Source organism: Danio rerio, chromosome 2 (assembly GCF_052040795.2).
Source record: "Danio rerio strain M-AB ecotype USA chromosome 2, GRCz13ab, whole genome shotgun sequence".
Lineage (NCBI taxonomy): Eukaryota > Metazoa > Chordata > Actinopteri > Cypriniformes > Danionidae > Danio > Danio rerio.
Window position 1 is genome coordinate 42,411,543 of NC_141022.1, and position 23,458 is coordinate 42,435,000.

Genomic DNA, 23,458 nt, shown 5'->3' on the forward strand with positions numbered 1-23,458 from the left:
ATTAGAATACATTAGTAAATACGGTTAAAGTATTTTTTGTGTTTATTTACATTTCTTATGAAATAAATTAGTAAATTACCCATGGTAACTTTAATGCAATACAGTTTGCTATATTTACTTTCGGCTCACAGCTCATAATCAAGCTTGGATTTTAGCCCTTCATAAGAAAAAAATATTTGGGAATACCTGATCTATTCTATCAGCTACCTTTACACAATTTACATTTTAAAAAGCATTACAAAATAAAAATCTATTGAATTGAATGATGAGTATATTATATCTGTGTGAATGACTGTGACTGTGTCCATTTTTGTTACACTTTATTCTTTTTATGGATTTTTCTTTTATCACCTCTAATTCTTGTGATTATGAAACAGATTTCTGCAGCAGTGTGTGCTGTTGGATTACAGTAGTATAAAATACCATAAAATTTTACAAGTTGTTAATATTTTGACATTATTTTTTGCAGAATAATTCTCACCACCACATCTGTTTTTTTCCTTTCTTTTTGCATTGTATTAAATGTGACAGATGCATCGGATTCAGTTACATGTAAAAATTCCCATTTCTCTTTATTCAAAAAGAAGAAAACAAATATTCGGAGAAGTGTATTTCAGTCTTTAATCTGTATAATGAGAAGTTAACAGCTTTTTTGATGGACCTAAATCGTTCAGTCACATCACAAATCAGTCTTTTCGCTTGTACACTTGCTGGCACACAGCATCTTCACATGTCAGCTCCTGCAAGTCAAATGATCATGAGGTCAACGTGTATTCCTTGTGAGCACAGAGTAGAACAGCAATTGTTTGGCAAATAATAATGTTTATTAGGAGACAGAGCTTTCATTTCTTTGATTAAACCCAAAAAAAAAAAGTCACGTTAATCTGGTTGTTGTTATCATGTGCAATGCTCACCAAATAAAGTTTGTTTCCTTCTATCCAATGTTTCCATCCCCGATTGGCTTTCTCACCCTTTTGAACGGCCACCAATTTGTCCCCTTCCCAGGTCACCAGAGTCTATGAAAAAATATATAATAAACCTTAAACCCAAACCAGCCTGCAAAAAGTTAATGATTTTAATTAACTGAAAAAAATTAAATATTTATATCTACTCGAATTGTTTTCTGAAGACGTGCTATAACTGTTATTTTATTAACACAATATTTAATGTATCATTTTTAGATAATAAAGCTATATTCAGATGATATCAGTATTTGTCCATCTAGGTAAAAGTTGAGCTGTGTACTCTATTTGTTTTACTCTTCAGCACTGAACAAACGGACTAAGATCATGGCCAGGAGGCCGGCTGAGGTAAATACAGGTTAAAATAACGTTATGTTATATGACAGCAATGAAAAGAAAAAGAAGAAAAAAGTTCACCTTAAATGCCCTGTTATCAAATCCCTTAGTAGTTTCTTCTTTCTCAACTCCAATAGTGAAGCTCAGCTCATAGTTTTTAAAGGTGCTCTGTGTCTTGATCACAAAATTGTCCCCATCCTGGGTAAAGATCTTTGTTGGAGTGAGGTGAACTGCAATCTTGCGGATGGCAAAGTCAATGTCTATGAGATTAAATACTGGTCAGTTTCATGATGCATATCATAGTTTAAATGTATCTTACATCTGCATAATAATTATTTAAAAAACAGAACACATATGTTTTCTATTCTGATTACTTGATTACATAACTTTTCCAGCTTACCCAGTGCTTTAAGGTAATTTTCAAGATTTTCACTTGACTCCAGCTCCCATTTTCCAGTGAAATCTACAGGCATGGTTACTGCTGTGTGGACTTCAGTAGGCTGGTGGTCAAAAAGAGGTGATGAACTAAACCTTTTATACTCAACTGTTTATACACAATGAGGCAAGAGGGCAAAGTAATGATAAGAGAGATCTCTGACCTAATAGGAGAAGAGAAAACCTCTTTACCTATAACCTATTGAAAAAAACAGGTCAAAATATATTCAAAGCACTATACAGTGTGATAACCTGCATAGATGACTTATCACTGGACACTAGACAATGTTATTGCTATTTCCTTTGGGATCTTTTAATGATTATTTGTTCTTTTACCCCTGAGTCCATTGCACCCTCACTGCTGAGTTTGCTCACTGTTTTGTCCCAAGTCAATGTTTCCTGTGCACATGGAAAGAAAACATTATATAAGGTGCGTTGTGTTGTTCTGTGCTCATTTGAGCTTATTAGAATTCACTAAACAATAAACACTAAACATTTGCACACTAAGCTATTTGGGGAAAAATATGGTGTAGACACTTGTATAATAAAGTTTGTATTAGATGTTACAATACATGGTTATGTCCCATTGTATTTAACTGTATTACCATAGTAGTTGACGCATTATCAAAAGCTGGGTGCACAACTCAAGTTTGCTATTGCATAATCATGTCACTACCTAAAAAAATTATTAAGCCTTATAAGTGATTGTCAGTCACATTTTCAGAATAAGCACACACTGCATTTTGTATGCATCTTTAAAAACATTAGATACACATAATGTGATCAATAAAAACCTAAAAAAGGTGCATCAGGCAAAGCAAACATACTGTATACGTCCGTTAATCAGATTTGTAAAATAATGTTTTTAAAGAAAGTAATTACCCGTTTCATACTAATACTTCACACTGCAAAAAACGTAACACATATCCACTTAGTTGCCCTCGAAAAAGATTAATTGACAACTGAAGCAAACAAAGAGCTTAAATTCTAAAACTTATCAAGGAAAATAATCAATAATCAATGTGAGGTCAGTGGTTAGTTACCATAGTTGCCTCACAGCAAAAAGGTCACTAGTTCAAGTCCGGGCTGAACCAGGAACAAAGAGTCTGTGTTAGGTTAGCATGTCCCTCCTATGTCTGCGTGGGGTTCGTCCAGGTGCTTCATTTTACCCCACAGTATAAAGACATGCTGTATATGTGAATTGGATAGACTAAATAAATTGTAATTGGATAAACTAAAACAACTAATCGACAACCGATGAAACTCAGGAAGGCAAAACAGAAACTGAAAAGGGAAAAGACAAACAAAGCAGAAACAAAAGAATATACACAACAGAACTTCCACTTCCATAAACAAAACTGTAGAACAAACCAAGAGAGAAGGGGTCATGAGCTCTTGAGGACAACACAAAGCATGGATGAATGGAGAAACCATTGGGGAAATTAAGAATGGAGAGCAAAAGACAAACAAGGTGTCACCTCTGGCCACCTGCAGAAAGGAAAAGGATTGCAAAAGTTATCAAACACATAAATTTATTGATAAACACTCATTCGGAGGAACATAGGAAACACAGGAGACTCAGGAACAACATGGGGTGTGGATAATGCATAACCAAGAATACCAGACAATGACTGAACAAAACACAGGACTACAAATGCACCATGATATTTTTCTGCCCACAGAATAGTTGAGAGCAGAGATGAGCCACAGTGGAGACACCATGGGGATGAGCAATGGAGAAGTGTAGGATTGCAGGGGCACAGACGGATTGGGTCCAATCTGTGCAAATGGAGCCAATGATGTGGAGTGATAGGGAGACACTGGATGCCTGGAGGGCCAAGGCAGAGCAACAGACACAGATACAAGGAGGTATGTTGAGACATAAGCTTAGGAAGGAAGGCAGGCAGATACAACGGAGGACCAAGGTGGAGCCTGAAGGAAAAAGGTGGCTGACAGGATTAGAGTGAAGGAGGGATGAGATGTAGCCAACAGCTGTGATAGAGACACAGATGGAGGTGGAGACCAAGGTAGGTAACAGGGCTGAGGCTTGGGAAGGTGAGGGCTCAGCATGTTGGGGCAAAGCAAGTTCCACCAACATGGAGTCGGAGGGAAGGAGCAGGCTGACAAACCCAGGGGAATGAGGTGTAGTAAGAGGACATAAAGACTGCAGTTGAGGCACAAATGGAGTTAATGGAGGGGGAGACCATGGTAAAGCCAAGGAGATAGAGAGCCAGAGTGACACTCAAGGCCAAAAGTGTTCCAAAGGAGTTAAAAACTGTTATAGAGGCAGATTGGTGACTGATCAAGGAAGTGCCAAAAGTGTCCTTAGCAGAAGAATGAAAACTTAAAGTGTAAAACAGAAAGGAATTACTATTTCTTTTAAAAAATTCTACTGTTGCTCAATCCTCATCGTTTTGACTGAGGTGCCAACTGGCCTAGTGCATAAACAATATTGTGAGTCTATCACCCACTGAGATTCTGCTGCCAGAAAACGGGGCAAGTGGATTGGGGGATTATGCAGCGTCATTATATTTGATCTTCGCTCCTGTGATCAGAGAAATTTATTTGGACTTTATTGTTAAGCATGGAAGACAAGATAAGAAGAAATATGTCAGGAAGAACATGAACAGTTTCCAGCGTTTGATGTCGAGAAGATCAGAATTCCCAACGGCAACTCTTTTTCTTTATTCTGTCACAACTGTTCCAGCACTTAGCATATATTCATGAGTCAGACTTTATCTCGAATGCTCCATACAGTGTGTCTTTGAAAAGACCAGTGAAAAAGTAGGACGAATAAGAGAATACAAAGGAAGAATATTTTGGTATTACTCTGAGTAAGCCTATGTGTTTGAGAGGTCTGAAATTAATACATGAAATGAATACCTAAAAAGGATTGATGGATATAAATTCATATAATTTAAATTATATTCAAAACTGCTGTCTCTTTTTGGCTTACAAAGTCACTCTCTTGTAGTAAAGGCTAGGCTATGATCAGCGAGAAAAGATCTCATAAGAAAATTGAGACGACTATGTATCTTTTTTTTTTTATTTCCCTGTAAGCACATCAAAGTAATTTATAGTCAGGAAGGAAAGTCAAAACGACCTCATTACTGACAGGTCTCCAACTCCTATTCATGCACTGAACAATTCTCCCTTCACTCTTTCTCTGTATGGCATAAATGGAGGCCTGTTTGACAGCTTTATGATTGCTGCTTTGACTGACTGTTGTGCTGCTGTCAGGCCGAGAATCAAAACAATTACAAACTGACACATCTGCAATGACTGACATGAGTTCATGAGATGTATCGTGCATTGGAATTCACTCCTGCTGACAGAGCTCCTGTACTACAACAACAACAACAACAACAACAAAAATAAAACAGAAAAGCATCCCATGACATGAGTAAATGCTCTTTGAGATAATCCAAAGGCTCTAATTGGCTTTAGGATTACAACTTGTGCCCTGTGATTTGAAATTCCACCCTGCACCTTGATGTTGAAACATCAGCGCAGAGGACACGCGCAAGAAAGCAGCCAAAATGTCTCCTGTGGACATGAATGGATATTGGAAAATGACAAGCAATGAAAACTTTGATGAATACATGGAGGCTCTAGGTAGGCTTACACTTCATTTTACATTTATTTATTCATTCTACCCCTGTGAAAATACTTTTCTTTGGTGAACAAGGTATATAGGATTTTACAGAAAATAGCATGTTGGAATAAGGGAAATACGTGGATGCATTTTGTAGAGTTTAAGTACCTCAAGACCTGTTTTTTTTTTTTTAATCTACAGTAACAATTGGCTCATGTACCATATGCAGCTGAGACCAACCATTTCCATATCTGTTTAACTTACAGATGTGAATGTTGTCATCAGAAAAATTGCCAGCTACCTCATCCTAGATAAGGAGATTGTTCAGAACGGTGATCATTTGTACATCAAGACTCTAACCACATTTAGGAACTACGACATGGAGTTTGATGTTGGAAAGGAGTTTGAGGAGGATTTGGTTGGTGTAGATGACAGGAAATGCATGGTAAGTGGCATCCTTGAATTTAAAGTAGCACTAAAAGTGCAACTAAGCAAGAAAAACATAGGAACAGAAATGCTTTACCTAGGAAACTAAACCTCTTTTTGTTTTTTAGCACTATGCTAAATAGTGTTTGACAGGTAAAACATGCTCTAGGATTAACATGTTTGTTGATTCCGGAACAACACTTCTGACCAAAATCGTCTTGTCTTGACCCTATCCCAATCCCTACCCCGAAATCTAACCCTAAAACTAACTTACCCATATGATCAGAAGGAATTCTAGTGTAGGTTAGGCAGACTGGTGCCTTAAACATTGATTTAAACTTAAAGTTAATACATGTACACAATATATATTCCTTAAATCTGACTGAAACATGTTCTAGCTGGTGAAATCATGGGATCCCCAAATTGCTTCTGTTGTACTCAGATGGGACCTGTTTTTTTGGGGGGGGTTTTCTACACTAGGTTATATTGTGATGGATGAATCGGTGATTGCCAGTTCTGTAAATAGGATTTACATACAATGACCTATTGAATCCTAAATCCAGGTTAATGCTGCAAACACCTGGTGCTCAGGGAATGTTAGGTCAACTTGCACAGGGATTTTAAAGGAATCGCTTATGTTCAGTATTGCATATGATATTTACCAGGTTTAAATCTTGTCAGTATTATGTTTCTCTCTCCTTCAAACACAGTGACAGGAGAAAGCTATTTCCCCATGAAAGCCTGAAAAGAACCAATGTTACTCAACAGTTATATCCCTAAACAAAAATCAGGCATTGATGGAAGGCGACCCAAGAAGGAAGCTATAAATCCCTGCCTTTGTAAGGGTGGGTAATTTCTGGTCTTTGAGCCTCACTGTTCTTCAAAGTTTAGCTCCATCCCTTATAAAACTTAACTTGACCCTACAGGATCTCTGTCACCCACCTCTGCTCTAGTCTCAATCACTAGATTTACTTGCACACCTTCTGTTAATTGGTCTCAGGTGCACTCACCCCATCTGGGTCATGTCACTAACTTTCGTTTTGATTCAGAAAGTCATTTCTAGAAATTGAGATGGTTCACTAACAAGACTCTAAAAACAATATATTATCAGTTGCTAGTAAATTGCTCCTAATAGTTTGTCTTCAGTGCATTCACCTACACCCAAGTTATGGCACCTATGTAAGCCCTCCAGTTCTACTCAACCCAAGTGGGATTTGAACCAATAATTTAGATGTACACACTAAAAAGAAAAATTAAGCTCCAGCCTTTAGTGCCAGTACAGCTAAAGTATGCCTATTAGGGGTGTCACGATTTCGATTTTTAATCGAAATCGATCGAAATTTATGCTCAATTTCGATTATCGAATCAAAAAATAGAATCGTCGATGCTGCCACGCCCCCATGTCACATCAGCTTGGCTTTCCAAGTGGGAAAAAAACAGGCTTGTTGAAGTGTTTGTTAAACTGCAGAAGCAGGAGACCCGTCGACAGAACTTAAACCCTCTCCTCTTTCAATGAAGTTGCCGGTGTGTAAGCATTTTGGATTTCCAGTGAGTTATGTTGACAACGTTCGTGTTGTTGACAAAAAAAAACACAGTTTTGCAAGCTCTGCTATGTATTACATACGGTTCGTCCGATAGACAACACCGGCATCGCGATCCTCCGCCCACCCCCGTTGCAAATCCGCTCGCGAAAAGTACACACTCAGGCCCTGTTTACACTGTCTTTGTTTTTAAATGGCATTTTAGAACGACAACGATTTGACATACACAGTGGCGTGTAGCATTTCTGAGCAGACCTCCTTCCTCTCTACCTCTGAAAATGCACATCACGTGACCACACAGACACAGACGCACACACAGCCATGCGCTCGAGACAGCAGGTCCAGGCAGTCAGAGGACTGCTTCAATCTTTCACTCACTTGTACTTAGTCATTTTAGCGAACACCTCAGATACTGTTGGTTCCTGTTGATTGTGTGCTTTTTTTACCGACGCCATTATAACGACACAGATCACTGCCTATTCACGAGTCCCGCAGAAAAAAGTGATTTTCATTTTTCTGTATGATTTGTTTATGGGTAAAACAAAGACCATGCAGGTCAGGTAGTTTAAACGGTAGGCTACAAAGAATTAATTGGTCATTAATTAATTAATTATTCATAATCGAAAATCGAATAGAATTGAGCCTTTAGAATCAAAAATGTAATCGAATCGAGGATTTGGAGGATCGTGAAACCCTTAATGCCTATTGAGGTAAAGGAAGTGAGATGCACTTGTGTAGGTTCTACTATCAGGGTTCTATTACACTCCACCACAAACTTTACTCCTATCTGGATCATGGCACCAATTTAACCCTCCAATTTTTCTCACCCCACTCCAAGTGCAATTTAAATAGAGGCCAGTCAGTGCACTAACAAGGGTACTAAAGATTACCGCTTCTGAAATCACTCACTATAGACCAGAACGAGTTCAGCACATATGAAGCAACACCAAGATTATGTGAACCTCAGGAAAAGGAAACACAGACAGACTAACAGATTCAGTTTTTCTTACAGTGTCTTTTTGAGAAGTGTTCACAGTATTGATTGCTCTGAATAATGCAGCCTTACAATTTCTTAAGGATTTAAATGTTAAAGTTTTGTGTTTTACATGTATGCTCCTGCAAAAAGATGCCTCTTTAGTCTAAACTGACAGAATGTGTCTGCCTCCCTAACTGTGCAAGAAGGCTGTTCCAGAAATTAAGTGCCAGATATGAAAAGGACCTATACTGCCTGCAGTCAGTTGTGATATTCTATGTATAAATGTATGAAGAACCCATAATTCTTGGCTAGAAATTGCAACAGTGGGAAAGGAGGAAAGTTTTTGTAATACAAATTGGAAAAAACATGTGGGATAAGTTTGTTAAAGCCAAAGAGGCCATGGCAAAAGTGGAGACTCAGGTATTCCAGCATTTACAGGTTTTACAAAGATGTATATATTACAATTTTGAATTAGAATTATTTAATGGTTACAAAACTATAATTAAGAAACAAATTATTTCTTTGATAACTGGAAAAGGATATTTGAACCTATCGGTTTGCAATATACTGATGCCCTGTTTTTTGGGCTTTATTAGTGATAATGGTCAGGATTATTGGACCATTATTGCCTTTTAGCAAGTGGAGGACAGAAACTAGCCAGACAGCAATGTGTCAATTGTGGAGCGGGCCAAATATATATATATATAAAAAACATCTGTAGTTTTTCAGTAAGTGTACTTTTTTGCTTTTATTCTTGCCATAATAAAACACATTTGTAGAGTACCCATGTTCTGTTGTCATTTAATTTTTAATAAACTGTAATAGGTAAAAATGTTCAAGATATGAACAAAAGCAAGTGATACATTAAAGTTTGATAAAGAAAAATCTTGAATGTTTATAAAAATCTTAACCATTAAATAATTTATAAAAATAATTATTTTAAAAAATGAATAATTCAATAATATTAATGATATGACATTACCCCACTTTAAAAAAAATAAAATAAAATAAATAAAATAAAAATAAGAGAAGTTACCTTTAAACTGATCCATAGATTTTATCCAGACAAGTGTAATCTTTAAATTTACATATGAGAATGTTATCTTTGGTTTTCATGAACGCTAAAAGGAAAATAATAGTTCTTTCATAACCTGATTTTTTTTTTGTTGGCCAAATTTTTTTATTCAAAAGAGCAAGTTTTGTATATATAAACTTTTTTATGAATTTAAAACTGAAATGAAATAGTATTTTGAGTCTATTGAGAGATCAACAAACTTAAAAGTAATATAAATGAAGGACTTGGCACTTGTCTTGGATTAAATGACTAAAAACCCCTGGATTGTTGTTGTTTGATTGTGGACATTTGTTGTTTATGTTTTTCAAGCATTCAATAAAAAATGAGTTTCCGGAAACTTCATACTTCTCTGTTTATCCGTCTGATTTTACGGTGGGTTTGTGATGTAATAGATCCTAAACTTGCTGAAACCCCAAGGTGTTTGTTATTTATTTATTGTTATTTATTTATTATTATTTTTAAAAAAATCTTTTTTATTACATTTTGTTTAAAATGCGTGTCTGTTGTCGGATTAAGGATGTTTGTATTTTGTTTCAGGCCATTCATAGCTGTATCGATTACTTTTTACAATAAAGTAAAAAAATAAAAAAAATAAAAAAACAGTGGGTTTCTTTTGACAGCCCCTGTTGTTTTTTTTTAATAAATCTCACCGGCGAATGCGTAAAGTATAAAAACCTCGTTCATTTCGTGAGGTGCGCGCACAGTCAGCGGAAGTCCGCGACGGAGTGGCAGGCGAAGGTTTAAATCAGGCTTAAGGCAGAATTCTACGTTTTCTGGATGAGAGATTTTTTTTGGTCTAATAAGCAAAAAGTAGTGTTGAATCATCAGGCTGAGAGGAGAGGACACTAGTTTTTCTTCCTTGCATGTGCTAAAAACCTATTCCTTCATTGCTACAGACCAAAAAAAAAAAAAAAAAAGAATAAAATGTCAGTCAGTTGCAGCTTCATCTTTCTCAATGTTTTTATCCTTGCTTTTTAGACAACTGTGAACTGGGAAGAGGATAAGTTGGTGTGTGTGCAGAAAGGAGAGAAGGAGGGAAGAGGATGGACGCAGTGGGTTAAAGGGGACGAGTTACATGTGGTAAGTTTGCATAAGGACGAGGTTCAAATGAGGTGATGGTCTGTTGTGTTATGGAAGGTTCCACTTGGCTGCTTCTTGTTAGTTGTTGACGTTATTTGTCTACAGTGTAGTTAATGAGATAACACAAATACTGAAGCAGCCACACATTACAGTAACAAATATTTTAAATGTGTGCAAGCAGAAATCCAATTAGTGACTTTATTAAAGGACTGTATGGAATATTGTATTATTAAGCGATGTGCTCATTTACGATTACTACTGACTGTGGAAATAAATTCGTTTCAAACTATTGTTTAAAAGATCAAGGTCTTTCAATTATGATACTTACAACTTAATTATCATCAATTTTATAATTAAAAATATATGATATTATATAAGGCAATTTACAATATTACCCGAATAATAAAATAGAATCATTTAGTGGGCAGCGCAGTGGGTAGCATGTTCGCCTTACAGCAAGAAGGTTGCTGGTTTAAATCTAAAGTACAAAGACATGTGGTATAGGTGAATTGTATAGGCTAAATTGTCAGTAGTGTACATCTGTGAATGTAAGAGTGTATGGGTGTTTCCCATTGATGGGTTGCAGCTGGAAGAGTATTCGTTGCGTAAAACATGTTGGTGAGATTGGTGGTTCATTCTGCTGTGGCGATAACATATTAATAAAAGGACTAAGCCGAAAAGAAAATTAATGTTTATCGGTTTTATTTATAATTTTTTGTAAAGTTGCTTTAAACATTATACTAAACAGTTATAAAGGACATGTTTAGGGGTTATATTTAGCATGCTTAAGGAGTGATCTCCACTATCATATTTGAAGGGAAAATTCGCTTTATGCAATGGCAAAGTTATATAAAGCTTCGAAGCATGAGAATCGGGACTCGGTATCGGCAAGGAATCAGAACCTGATATCATCTGCAAAAATCCTGATCGGAGCATCCCTGATATTTTTACATTATATTGAAGTACAAAAATTGTATGAACTATAGAATACAACAATGAAGCAGGTCTGTGCAAATTTAGCTGGATTTGTATTTATGATTTTTTTTTTTAAATACATGATACAATTGATTATTCATTTAATTCTTTTTTCTTTTTTTGCAGGAAATGAGAGTCTGTGGAGTGGTGTGTAAACAAGTTTTTAAGAGACAAGTGTTTGACTGATGTGCCTTTATCCTATTGATCTTTTCTGCCATTTATAGTCATTGTTAAGTAGTAATTTTATATTGTAGATATCATGTCTTATTCATTTCCCCATTTTATATATATATATATATATATATATATATATATATATATATACACACACACATATATACATATATATATATATATATATATACACACACATATATATATATATATATATATATATATATATATATGTATGTATACACACACACACACACACACACACACACACACTCAAAATGAGAACAGATAAACTCATGCACGCCATCTTATTGTTCATTCAATCCAATAAAAACCTGCACAATTCTTATCTGTTAGTCTTTCTTCATTTAATCAGTTGTTATTTGTACATTTTTTAGAGCACACATCTCCATTACATGCAGCGGTGCAGGAACTGAACATCACATCATCTCTCACCACATTTATCTCCTTCCAGCTTGTGAAAAGAAACAACTATTTGGATTTGCTTAGAGGGTCAAGAGCTGATATTTTTCCTCCAGCCAAAAAGACCCTCAGATGTTAGAGAAAGTATTTTAAACAGAAGTTACTCTCAAGGGGTTAATCTTAGTGACTACAGCACTAAAACCAACCATACTTGGTACATACGCAATTCATATATATGCATTACAGGTGTCTGTTATATTAACCAAACACACTGGAATAGCTTAGGCACTTCCAGAAAATGTAAACACGCAGACAGATGAATGAGTGGATGGGCAGATGCAGTTGTGACTATGGTGGTTGTTTTTTTCTTCTCCAGCAGAGGGCACCACTACACAACGTTGGTTTAAGACTTCTTGAAAATCTGTTTGCCCACAACTCCCCCTGCTCTCAGTTCCTGAACAGAAAAACACACATAAAAATAAAGTGTAACAATATATTATATAATATTATAACATATTTTATTCACCAACCACATTATTTCATTAATGATTCACATAAACCGCATTTCTTTAGGTGGTGTAAAAAGTGTTTAAATTATTCATTCATTCATTTTCTTGTCGGCTTATTCCATTTATTAATCTGGGGTCGCCACAGTGAAAAGAACCGCCAACTTATCCAGCAAGTTTTTTTTTTTAAACAGCGGATGCCCTTCCAGCCACAACCCATCTCTGGGAAACTTCCACACACATACACTCATACACCGTGGATAATTTAGCCTACCCAAATCACCTGTACCGCATATCTTTGGACTGTGGGGGAAACCAGAGCACCCGGAGGAAACCCATGCGAACGCAGGGAGAGCATGCAAACTCCACACAGAAACGCCAACTGAGCCGAGGCTTGAACTAGCGACCCAGCGACCTTCTTGCTGTGAGGCGACAGCACCACGTACTGTACAACTGCTTCGCCCTGCTTAGATTATACTCAATAATAATAATAATAATAATAATAAAAAAATGGCACAAAATAAAAACAATAGATGAAATTGATGTTAATTGATGATAGATCAATAAATGAACTAAAATAAATATTAATTATTTGTCAGACATCTAGATTTATAATAGTTAAACTTAATAAATAAATTAATTGATTAATTATCCACTCATAGTAAGATCACTAAAAATGAACACATAATTTATTATAATTACTTTTTGGAAAAATTTGTTATATTTCATGAAAAAAAAAAAACCCAACAAAAACCAACATTTAAATATTATTGCACATTCTGCACAAAAAATGTCAAAAATAGTTTGAATTTTTTAATTGGTCAGAATACCAAATATTTTCATTTGTTGAGATTAAAAATTACTATTATTATTTTTCACCAAACACTGATTTGTTAGCTCTTTTAAGGTAAAAACTTTGGCATTACGTTGTATGAAAACAAATGAACAAACATGAATATAAAACACATTAAGCAAAACAAAAAAAATTGCAAGGAGTAAAAAAAAAAAAAAAAAAAACAGTAACTATACCATATGTTGAATACATATACAAATCCAGCAAAATAAAACTGAAAGGGATAGTTCACCCAAAAAATAATACTTTACTCCTTGTTACCTTACCATCAAATAGCTATATATGATTCTGTCTTCTAGGCTCCGTTTCAGAAAGGAGGTTAAGTGAAAACTCTGAAATAAGAGAAACTCTGGGTTTCCCCAATTTAAAATGGCAGGTTTGTCAAACGCGAGAAAGCAGGGTAAGTCAAGCCTGTTTCTGAAAGAGATGTACATGTAACTTACATTACATTACATTAACAGCATTACAGCAGTAACTTATTCAGTGAACCTAATCTGATCAGGAGCAGGTTTTATACTCTAAAAAAGGGCAGGATACCAACAGAATCTCAGAGTTTAAAGACAAAGCGATAATGCTTGCCTTAGCCTTCATTCTCACCTTATCCTTCAATTAGTCTTTCATTGCCTACATTTCAATCACACAAAGAACAAAGGTACGAGAATGACTTTCAATTAGATTTAATACTATAGTTTTAAAAGTTTTACCTTTGATTTTACTGCATAAATAATTGAATTATTACTCATGCTAAAAAATTTTTTTTAGTACTGCTTAAATTCTAAATGTCATATCAACCTCTACCACTTGATCAATAAGAATATATGCATACATGTTTTGTCAAATTTATTGTAGAAACTATGCAGTAGCCAGTTTTATGCAATTTGATGTAATTACATCTTAAATAACTTCAAAAATTACGATTAATTCACCACTTTTTCCAGGTCTATAACCTTCACACATTACATTACTAATTATTTATTATACTTAAATGTTTAAATGCTTTAAATATTTTAAATGTAAACTTGCTTATTACCTTGAGCAGCTGTTTCCCCACACTAACTGTCTCTGTTTCGCCAATGCAGCTTTTGCTTTTTTTAAATAAATGGTCAAATTTGCTATAAATTATTAAGTTCAGCTGGAGAGCTTGCATTTCTTGAGCTTGCATTTCTGGTCTGACGCATTCGCATGCGTATGAATGGACCTCTATGGGGAGAAAAGTCCAGTGTGACCGCAGCTTCAGTCTAATCAGACTTGACTGACCTAAAGCCGCCTTTCCACTGCACACGACATTTGGACACGGCTGTCCGATTACGCCCCCTTGTGGCAGTCGCACAGAATTTTCAGTTTTGTTGCACACCATGGGAAAGAAGCTGTTCTTGCAGTGACCAAAAAAAAGTTATTTTTTCCCTGGTTGAATGAATGATTACTAGAAACTCAAAGACCACTTAAAATTTTGGAGAGAATGCGGAGACAACATTGAAATATAATATTTTTATTATGTATAGAAATATTTTTTTAATATTAAATTTTTTCTGATAAAAAAAAAAAAAAAAACTCTTAAAAAACTCCTATTTCTTATCTCGTGCGCACAGACCTGCTTGGACAACACTGAAAAACATCACATCCGATCGGCCATTTGCATACGGTCTAGTCGCAAGAGTTTAAATATTTCAACGGATCCGCAGCTCATTTCACTTACGAATTTTCCGCATACGGAGATGATTGGAACTCTACGCAGCTCCCGGACTACTCTCCATTGGAAATGAAAGACTTCCGCTCTATCGCTTGTCATGTGCAGTGGAAAGGCAGCTTAACTCAGATCAGCTGTTCTGAAACCAAAAACTCTGCATTTTTAATCTCTTGGTAAGTCAACTCAGTTCAAGTTTAAACTTGGTTGAACCTCCTTACTGAAAAAGGCCCTTGTTGAACACAAAAAATATATATTTTGAAGAAAGATTTAAACTTTGACATTCATAGTAGAAAGAACAAATACTTTGCTATTCAATGGTTACAGGTTCAGTTTTCTTCAAAATATCTTCTTTTGTCTTCAACAGAAGAGACTCAAACAAGCTTCAAAAGAAGTAAAGAAAGTGTACTATCTCTAAGTACAGTAATCAAGTAAAATTAGACTGTAGCATTTCTCACCCCAGCAGGTGGCAGTATAAGCCTGATTATAGATTCCTCATCCCTCTGATGCCCTTTTGTCAAAGGGTTTGCTTGGTGTAATTAAGCGCAACATTGCACAGATGTGGTCGAACATCTGTTGGTAACGTTGCAAATGAGTTCAACAGCACAATAGCCTTGAAATGATAATAACGTCCTGGCGTTTGAGGCACAATGGGCCTCTAATTCACATCAGTGAGCACATGTAGCATCAGTTAGCATATGCTGCGCACCAACTTGCGGGTTCCAAAAAAATCAAGCATGCACTCGTTCAATGAGGCATAAATCAGTGTGTATGGTGTAGTTTAGCATAAATACCAAATGAAGTTCATCTCCTTCTATCCATTGGGTCCAGCCCCGGCCTTCAACCTCGCCTTTCTGGACACACACAAGCTTGTCTCCATCCCAAGTGATGGTGGTCTGTGGGATAGCAAAATATTTATACATGTAGTAACCAATAATGTGCCTAGTTAGATTTAAAATTATATGTAGGGATGGATTTTAGAAGCTAAAATATGCTAGTTCTACATAAAATAATGAACCTCAAATGGTTTGACCAAATATGGGTATTTTGAGGATTTTATTTTACACAAAGTGACTGTGTCTCTTCAAACAACTTGGATTAAACAGCTCAATTTATAGGTTTTATGATTAATATTCCAATGTTTGAATTTTGACATTGTGAAGCAAATAGTCGGACAGACATTTTTAATGAAAAAGGACACACACTAATAAGTCATAACTTTTGAAATGAGGGCGAATAAAAGCTGACTTATCATTTTTGAGTGAACTAACACTTTAACTAGTAATGTTTCACCATCAGTCGTATACCATTAAAGTATAAATGCAAGTTTCATTCACATTTCATAATTTGTCAGACACTTTCATCCAAAGTAACTTGGGTCTGGCTGTTTGGATATGATTTCTGTGATATAATTCATTTATTCAGCTCATGTTCTTTTTTTAATCAGATAAATGAATGCGTGCCTTCGAAACATTTTCATGAGACTGAACCGTTAATCATCAAAAAAAGAGAGAGTTTGGAGTATAACAACAGCTACAAAAGCTGAACAACTAAATTACTGGAACAAAGATAAAACTGTGGAGCTTTTGCTTAATATTTGAGTCATTGTACTTTTAAATGGCTTTCTCTACTTATCTGCATTCCATGAGGGGATTACAATAAAATAAGGCATTCAAGTGAACAGAAAGCAAATGGGAAAGCAGTTATTTGAGCCATTTCTAGACCGAAGACTGAAAAAGCAGTGGACAAACACTACAATTTCTGCTTTGTCAATTTTCCCTCTCCATCATTCACACTTGTGGATTATACTTATTGTGTGAAGGGAAAACGTTGGGTGGTGAATATGGTGTCGCACTCACCATACATCTCCTGCCATCAACAGGACCCAGGTCTTCCTCAAACTCCTGACCAACTACAAAGTCCATGTCGTAGTTCTTAAATGTGCTGACAGTCTTGATGACAAAGTGATCTCCATTCTGGCTGATATCTTTATCAGGTCTCAATAAAATAGCAATTTTCCTGATAGCAACATTAACATCTTTGGGGAAAAAAATAAAATAGGTTACAAAATAGGCATATACACATGTTAGCTTCAATTTCAAACTGATTTATTTGCAAATTTCCAGTGGCGATTGTTTTTAATTAATATATCTATATTTACTTTTATACTATATTTAACTTTTTTTTAACTTATACTTCTATTTACGAATACAACTTTAATTAACCAATACCAATTAAAAAATTAATAAGAAAAAAAAGAAAAAAAATTGAATAAAAATACATTAATAAATAAAAATGTAAAACTAAAAACAAATATAATTGAATAACCAAAGATAAGTTAAAAAAATTAAAAATAAATAATATTAAAAAAAAAAATTTATATATATATATATATTTATATATATATATATATATATATATATATATATATATATATATATATATATATATATATATATATATATATATATATACACATACATACATACACAAATAAATATTATACAAAATAATATTATAAACAAATAAATAAAAATAAATAATATTTTATATAAATATAATAATTATATATAAATAACATTATACATAAATCAAAATAAATTATGTACACATAATTTATATATATACACATACACACACACACACACACGCACACACGCACGCACACATGCATTAAATCACAGCTCTTTTACTGAATGATTTAGTAGCTATCTAAAGCCGTTCCGTATCCAATTGTGTTTCTGCCATTTTGTAGCAGTGTATGAAATCACATTTCAATATTAAATAATACCTTAGGTTGAGAGTATGCGAGTATAGTACAAACAAATTCCTATATGAAACAAAAAAAGAAGACGCCAAGTACCCAGCTGACTTACTACTTCTGGCGATATTCTTGAATCTCGCATACAATGCATACAATGGATACTTTACCATCTCATGAGGCCACAGGAAAGCATGTATGAATGAGAGTGAAGGGGTTTATGTGACAATGTCAACATGACAGATATAGTATTGTATGTCCAAATTCCACTCATATTCATGCTAGCCTACATTCTTTTGTTATAGTTGTTAAAGTTTAAAGTAGTTTATAAAGTGCCTACTTCAACGAAAAATGAGTCTTCAATGCCTACTTTGGTTCACTACTTTACACCCACAATCCACTCTGATTCCGTGTAGAATACAATGTACTGTACATTGTTGAAGTGAAATGTCTAAATCCACACAAGCCAAAAATTAGAATTCTGAAGTTTCCTAAAACTTTCAGGGTGTTTCAGTCTTATGTTGTGGAACAAAACATTCATTGCGTTCAGTCTACCGCAGAGCTTGTGAAACACCAAAGAAAATTGAGTTGTTCCCACATGTCTTTCATGCTGCCATGGTAACTCAAGACTTCCATTCTCATTCACTTCCACTGATTTTTTTTTAGTCCAAAACTGTTCTTTAGCTGCTTCTTGTTGTTAACTGGAATTTTCTTAGGATATTTCTTAGGATTTGTCATAACAACATTGGTTTGTAGCTCAAGTTGTTTGACCAGTTAATGCATCTGTTATCATTCCTATTACTTACCCACAGAAAGGAATCAGAAGTTCTACACAATCACAGAAAAGTGTATAGGCTACACCTGCAATGCGAAAGACGAATAAAGAATGATATGTATAAATAATATTAAAAAAAAGAAAATAACAAAATGCAGGTGTTTCTGTTTATTTTAATACCAAAAAACTAAATAAATGTGACAAATGAAAACCGAAACACAATTCAACGTCTAATGCAGGCCTAGCTCAAGAGCTTTTTTTTTTAAATAAACTTTCATTTAGAAAAGAGGAAATGTACAATATAAACCAGGAAGTAATCTGTAAGAGACTGGAATACAAATACATACAATTACAAAGTGATAAGAATAATAAGCAATAGAAACAGAAAAAAGAGAACAAAATAAAGAAAGGGGAAGTACAAAAATAAATAAAAAGTCAGAAAGCATTAAAGACTAACTTACTAACGTATTTTTGTTGTTAGATAAGCGTGTAGCTTTAAGCAAGGAATCAATTTTAATTAAAAATGAGGAAGAGGATTTAAGAAATTTTAGTTTGTAAGCAAAAAATTTTCGTATATAAATGTAAAAAGTTTGTTTTGTTGATTGTGATTTATTCAAATAATTATATATCTGACCAAAACATGCAAGTCAGTTTCCTCATTTTCCTGACAGAAAGAACAAGTAATTGCAATATCAGTAAATTTTAAGATAAATGCATTGACCGGGTATATTTTGTGTAGAATTTTAAAATGAATTTTCTTTGCTTTGTTTTGTTTGGGATTACATATTTATATGAGAGAAGCCATGTTTTTTTCCAATCAATATCTTGTATTAACGCTAACCAATGATTTCCCTTATGGAGCAATTAGACTTTTTTTTTTTTTTTTTTTTTTGGAGAATTCGAAGAATAAGTTTGTTGTTGCAGTTCTTATTCTAATACCTTACAATAGCTCAAGAGCTTTTCCGCGATAGCGCACGCTGTTTACGTCAGCGTGACAACAATTCAATTATAACCAACCACCGATTTTAGCGTTCCAGACACCGCAATTTTTTTACTTTTCCAATTTAGAATATAGACCTGTTTATCTGGTCTTACAAAGAGGCATGAAAATTTTGACATTATTTAAGTTCTGCTTCAGTGCTTTGCGTGGAGCTAGGATAAAACGTAAAAATAGACTGCAAAAAGCATTTTACAGGACAAAATGTGTGGCAACCCTACAAAGGCTATTTTGCAGACGATACGTATCCCCAACTTCTTTCAACACATCTTGCTGGAAGTTTATAGTAGTCTATACCTAGAAAGAGCTTGATTAGCTGGTTCAGGTGTGTTTAATTGTGATTGTAACGAAAATTTGCAGGACACTGGCGTCCAGGACCGAGTTTGGACATCCCTGAATTAACTCAAAGTTATCCAACAGACTTGTCGACATCTGAACAAATTTTAGGCTTCTCAAGTTAACAAATACCAGATATTTTCTCCCAATATTTCAGTAGCATAAAAAAGCGTTTAATAAAGTGTGGATCCAAACAAATCAAAGGCTAATCATAATAATAAAAACTTACCAAGAGCTTTGAGATACTCCTCAAAGTTGTTGTTGGAGATCATTTTCCAGTAACCAGTGTAATCAGGCATTTTGAACTACAGGCAACGCGATTGTTGTCCTAAAAATGTGTTTATAATGCAGACCTGATGCCTGGTCGTTCAGCTCCTGTCGTGAGCACTGGCACTTATCAGCACTGCATTTTATTTACTACCATATTAAGCGGATCAGCTTCATTACTGCGACGCATGCGGGGGTGGAAACACTCCCACTACGTGCTCGACCACGGTCATTACACTCAAGACTCAAAAGTACAACATCGGAACATATGGATTAATGGTAAGGGACCATCGTTACATTGTTTACATGCTTTTACAAGATTCTGCTACACAACCTTTCAGATTAAATGAACTGAAAAGACATTTCTGAGCTGACATGTAAATTATGTGTCTCAGCAAAGCTCTCTTTATTTTTAAAACCCGAGTGGAAAATGTGTTTTGCTGACCTACATGACCATTACTTAGACACAAAATCCAGCTTTTACCAATTAAACTCAATTTACTCTTTTCTAAATCACACTGTTTAACTCAAGCATATGGTTGGAAGCACAAAGAGCAAAGGACTTCTCTTTGAAACTTTATTTCTGCAGCCACGATTAAAAAAAAAATAAAAAAAAAAGTTTACATAGGATGTAACCCAGAATTATTAATTTCAATGCACAAAATTAATTCTGTATGACATAAAACCTGTATGTTGCTCAATATACAGTAGCCTACAATAAACTGTAAATGCACAAATTTATTACATATATAGTCACTGGCCACTTTATTAAGTACACCCTACTAATCCTGGCTGCATTTACTCTCAGAACCTTAATCTTTCGTGGCATAGATTTAACAAGATTTTGGTCCGTATTGACATGATAGCATCACGCAGTTGCTGCAGATTTTTCAGCTGCACATCCATTATGCAAATCTCCTGTTCCACCACATCCCAAAGGTGCTCTATTGGATTGAGAACTGGTGACTGTGGAGGCCATTTGAGTACAGTGAACTCATTCTAATAGCCGCTATGTCATGTTCAAGAAATTATCTGATTCGCGCTTTATGACATGGTGCGTTATCCTGCAAGTAGCCATCATAAGACAGGTGGGTACACTGTGGTCATTAACGGATGGACATGGTCAGCAACAATACTCAGTGCTCAAAGTGTGCCAAGAAAATATCCTGCACACCATTACACCACCACCAGCCTGAACCGTTGATACAAGGCAATGTTGTTGATGCAAAATTCTGACCCTACCATCCGAATGTCGCTGCAGAAATCAAGACTCATCAGATCAGGCAACTTTTTTCAATCTTCTATTGCCTAATTTTAGTGAGCCTGTGCAAATTGTAGCCTCAGTTTCCTGTTCTTACCAGACATGAGTGGCACCCGGTGTGGTCTTCTGCTGCTGTTGTGGCCCATCTTCCTCAAGGTTCGATGTAGGCATGGGCCGGTATAAGATTCTGAAGATATGATAACCTTGGAAAAAAAAATTACGGTTTCGCAGTATTGTGATTACTGCTCTATAATATATTCTTTTTAAATGTCTGGGTAAAAAAAATATTTTTACCCCCTTTTGAACACAAAATATTTTATTTTGAGAAACATTTAAAATATTTTGGAGCGGTAAACCTGTCAGGCTAAATAATTACAATTAAATATTGACTTCTGCTATCTTCATTTAATTCAAAAACAGATTTTTTTTCTTTACAATTTAAAGCGACATCTTTGGATATTTTTTTCTGCTGGAGAAAAAAGTAAATAAAAATGGCACACTTAGGAACGGTATTGTAGAAAATGTACAGTATTAAAACTTGACTTTTCCAAACCACGGTATACCTTGAAAATGGTTATCGTCCCATGCCTAGTTTGATGTGCGTTTAGAAATTCTCTTCCGCATACCACAATTGTAACGAGTGGGTATTTGAGTTACTGTTGCCTTTCTATCACCTCGAACCAGTCTGGCCATTCTCCTCTAACCTCTGGAATCAACAAGGCATTTGTTCCCACAGAACTAGCGCTCACTTGATATTTTCTCTTTTTCAGACCATTCTCTGTAAACCCTAGAGATGATTGTGTGTGAAAATCCCAGTAGATCAGCAGTTTCTGAAATACTCAGACCAGCCCGTCTGTCACCAACAACCATGCCACCTTTGAAGTCACTTAAATCACCTTTCTTCCCCTTTCTGATGCCTGATTTGAACTGCAGCAGATCGTCTTGACCATGTCTACATGCTTAAATGCATTGAGTCGCTGCCAAGTGATTGGCTGATTAGAAATAGAAATGAGCAGTTGGACAGGTGTACCTAATAAAGTGGCCGGTAAGTGTATTTGTTCAATTAATATGATTGTATAAGTTTTTCGAAGAGAATTTACTTATAAACGTGTATAGTTAAAACTTAAGGAATCACTTAAATATCTTACCTTCATGTCAACTATTTTTTATGTTGTAGCACTTGAGATTTCTTTTACCATGGGAATTGAATCTTATTGTATACAGTCTTGGATGTTTATGACACAAACAAAACCACCATGACAGAGAGAGGTGCATTCCATCCCTCTTAAGTTGATATTTTTTCTTTGTTTCCGTTTTGTTGACACATTTTTAGTACACATGGGAGAATAAGGGTCCAACATCCTTTCCTTCAAGCATGTTTATGAGAGCTGCAGGAAGCACACTACATTCATCATCTTTCTTCTTGTCTGTGCTCTCCTTGCCTTTCATAAGAAGTCAGACACATACATCACTTTTTAAACTATTTTCCATTGTCACATTGGGAAAACTCTAGATCTTAAAAAAAAAATTGTACATCTATGTATGCATATGTTGTTTGTCATCAGTGACAGAGGTTGTTTAACCACATTTATTGAACATTTTCAGTTTTACCCTTTCATTTACATTAACACACCAGAGTCTGACATGTGACATGCTAAAGTAATGAGTCAATGTTGATGAATTTGTATAGTTGCACAGGTCAAACTGTTTGGTTTGTTCTAGTTTTAAATACCATTAAGAGACTGGAAATGATTTCACCTGGTTTTTTACCGACATCCCTGCGTTCTCGTACAGGATTTCTTGAAAATCAGTTTTCTTTTTTTCAATGCCAGGAGCCCAACAAGAGATAAACAGACAAAAGTAAACAACAAAAACCATCTGCTGTTATCTTTCAAACATATCTTGGTAATCATGTCTGTGCAATAATGATGACAATGATGAAGCCTTAGGCCCATGATTATGATGATTTTCATAACAATGCAGAGTCTATCAGTGTATAGATCTTTGCTTTGTTATATAT

At 35.1% G+C, this 23,458-nt stretch overlaps 3 protein-coding genes and 1 long non-coding RNA gene across 6 annotated transcripts in view; 2 read left to right on the forward strand and 2 right to left on the reverse strand.

Moving 5' to 3' along the window:
• Positions 1–555: 555 nt before the first annotated feature.
• Positions 556–1,807, reverse strand: rbp2b (retinol binding protein 2b, cellular). The gene is given in 4 exon segments (NM_001002307.1): positions 556–740; positions 915–1,016; positions 1,380–1,558; positions 1,699–1,807. Coding segments are annotated over 4 exon segments (408 nt in total). The 5' UTR covers positions 1,772–1,807; the 3' UTR covers positions 556–686.
• A 3,382-nt stretch (positions 1,808–5,189) lies between these two features.
• Positions 5,190–11,899, forward strand: rbp1.2 (retinol binding protein 1, cellular, tandem duplicate 2). 2 transcript variants are annotated; one of them, NM_001114899.2, is given in 5 exon segments: positions 5,221–5,348; positions 5,595–5,773; positions 10,325–10,426; positions 11,528–11,777; positions 11,814–11,899. In NM_001114899.2, coding segments are annotated over 4 exon segments (417 nt in total). In that variant the 5' UTR covers positions 5,221–5,272; the 3' UTR covers positions 11,588–11,777; positions 11,814–11,899.
• A 27-nt stretch (positions 11,900–11,926) lies between these two features.
• On the reverse strand, positions 11,927–20,299 carry rbp1.1 (retinol binding protein 1, cellular, tandem duplicate 1). Its single transcript, NM_212895.2, is given in 4 exon segments — positions 11,927–12,452; positions 15,836–15,937; positions 16,901–17,079; positions 20,140–20,299. Coding segments are annotated over 4 exon segments (402 nt in total). The 5' UTR covers positions 20,210–20,299; the 3' UTR covers positions 11,927–12,401.
• Positions 20,198–23,458, forward strand: part of LOC141378647 (uncharacterized) — a 16,479-nt gene continuing 13,218 nt past the window's right edge. The window contains exon 1 of one of the 2 annotated variants that reach the window (XR_015478817.1): positions 20,198–20,456. This is a non-coding gene — a long non-coding RNA (uncharacterized LOC141378647). The remainder of the gene's footprint in view (positions 20,457–23,458) is intronic. The other variant, XR_015478818.1, reaches the window with a different exon arrangement.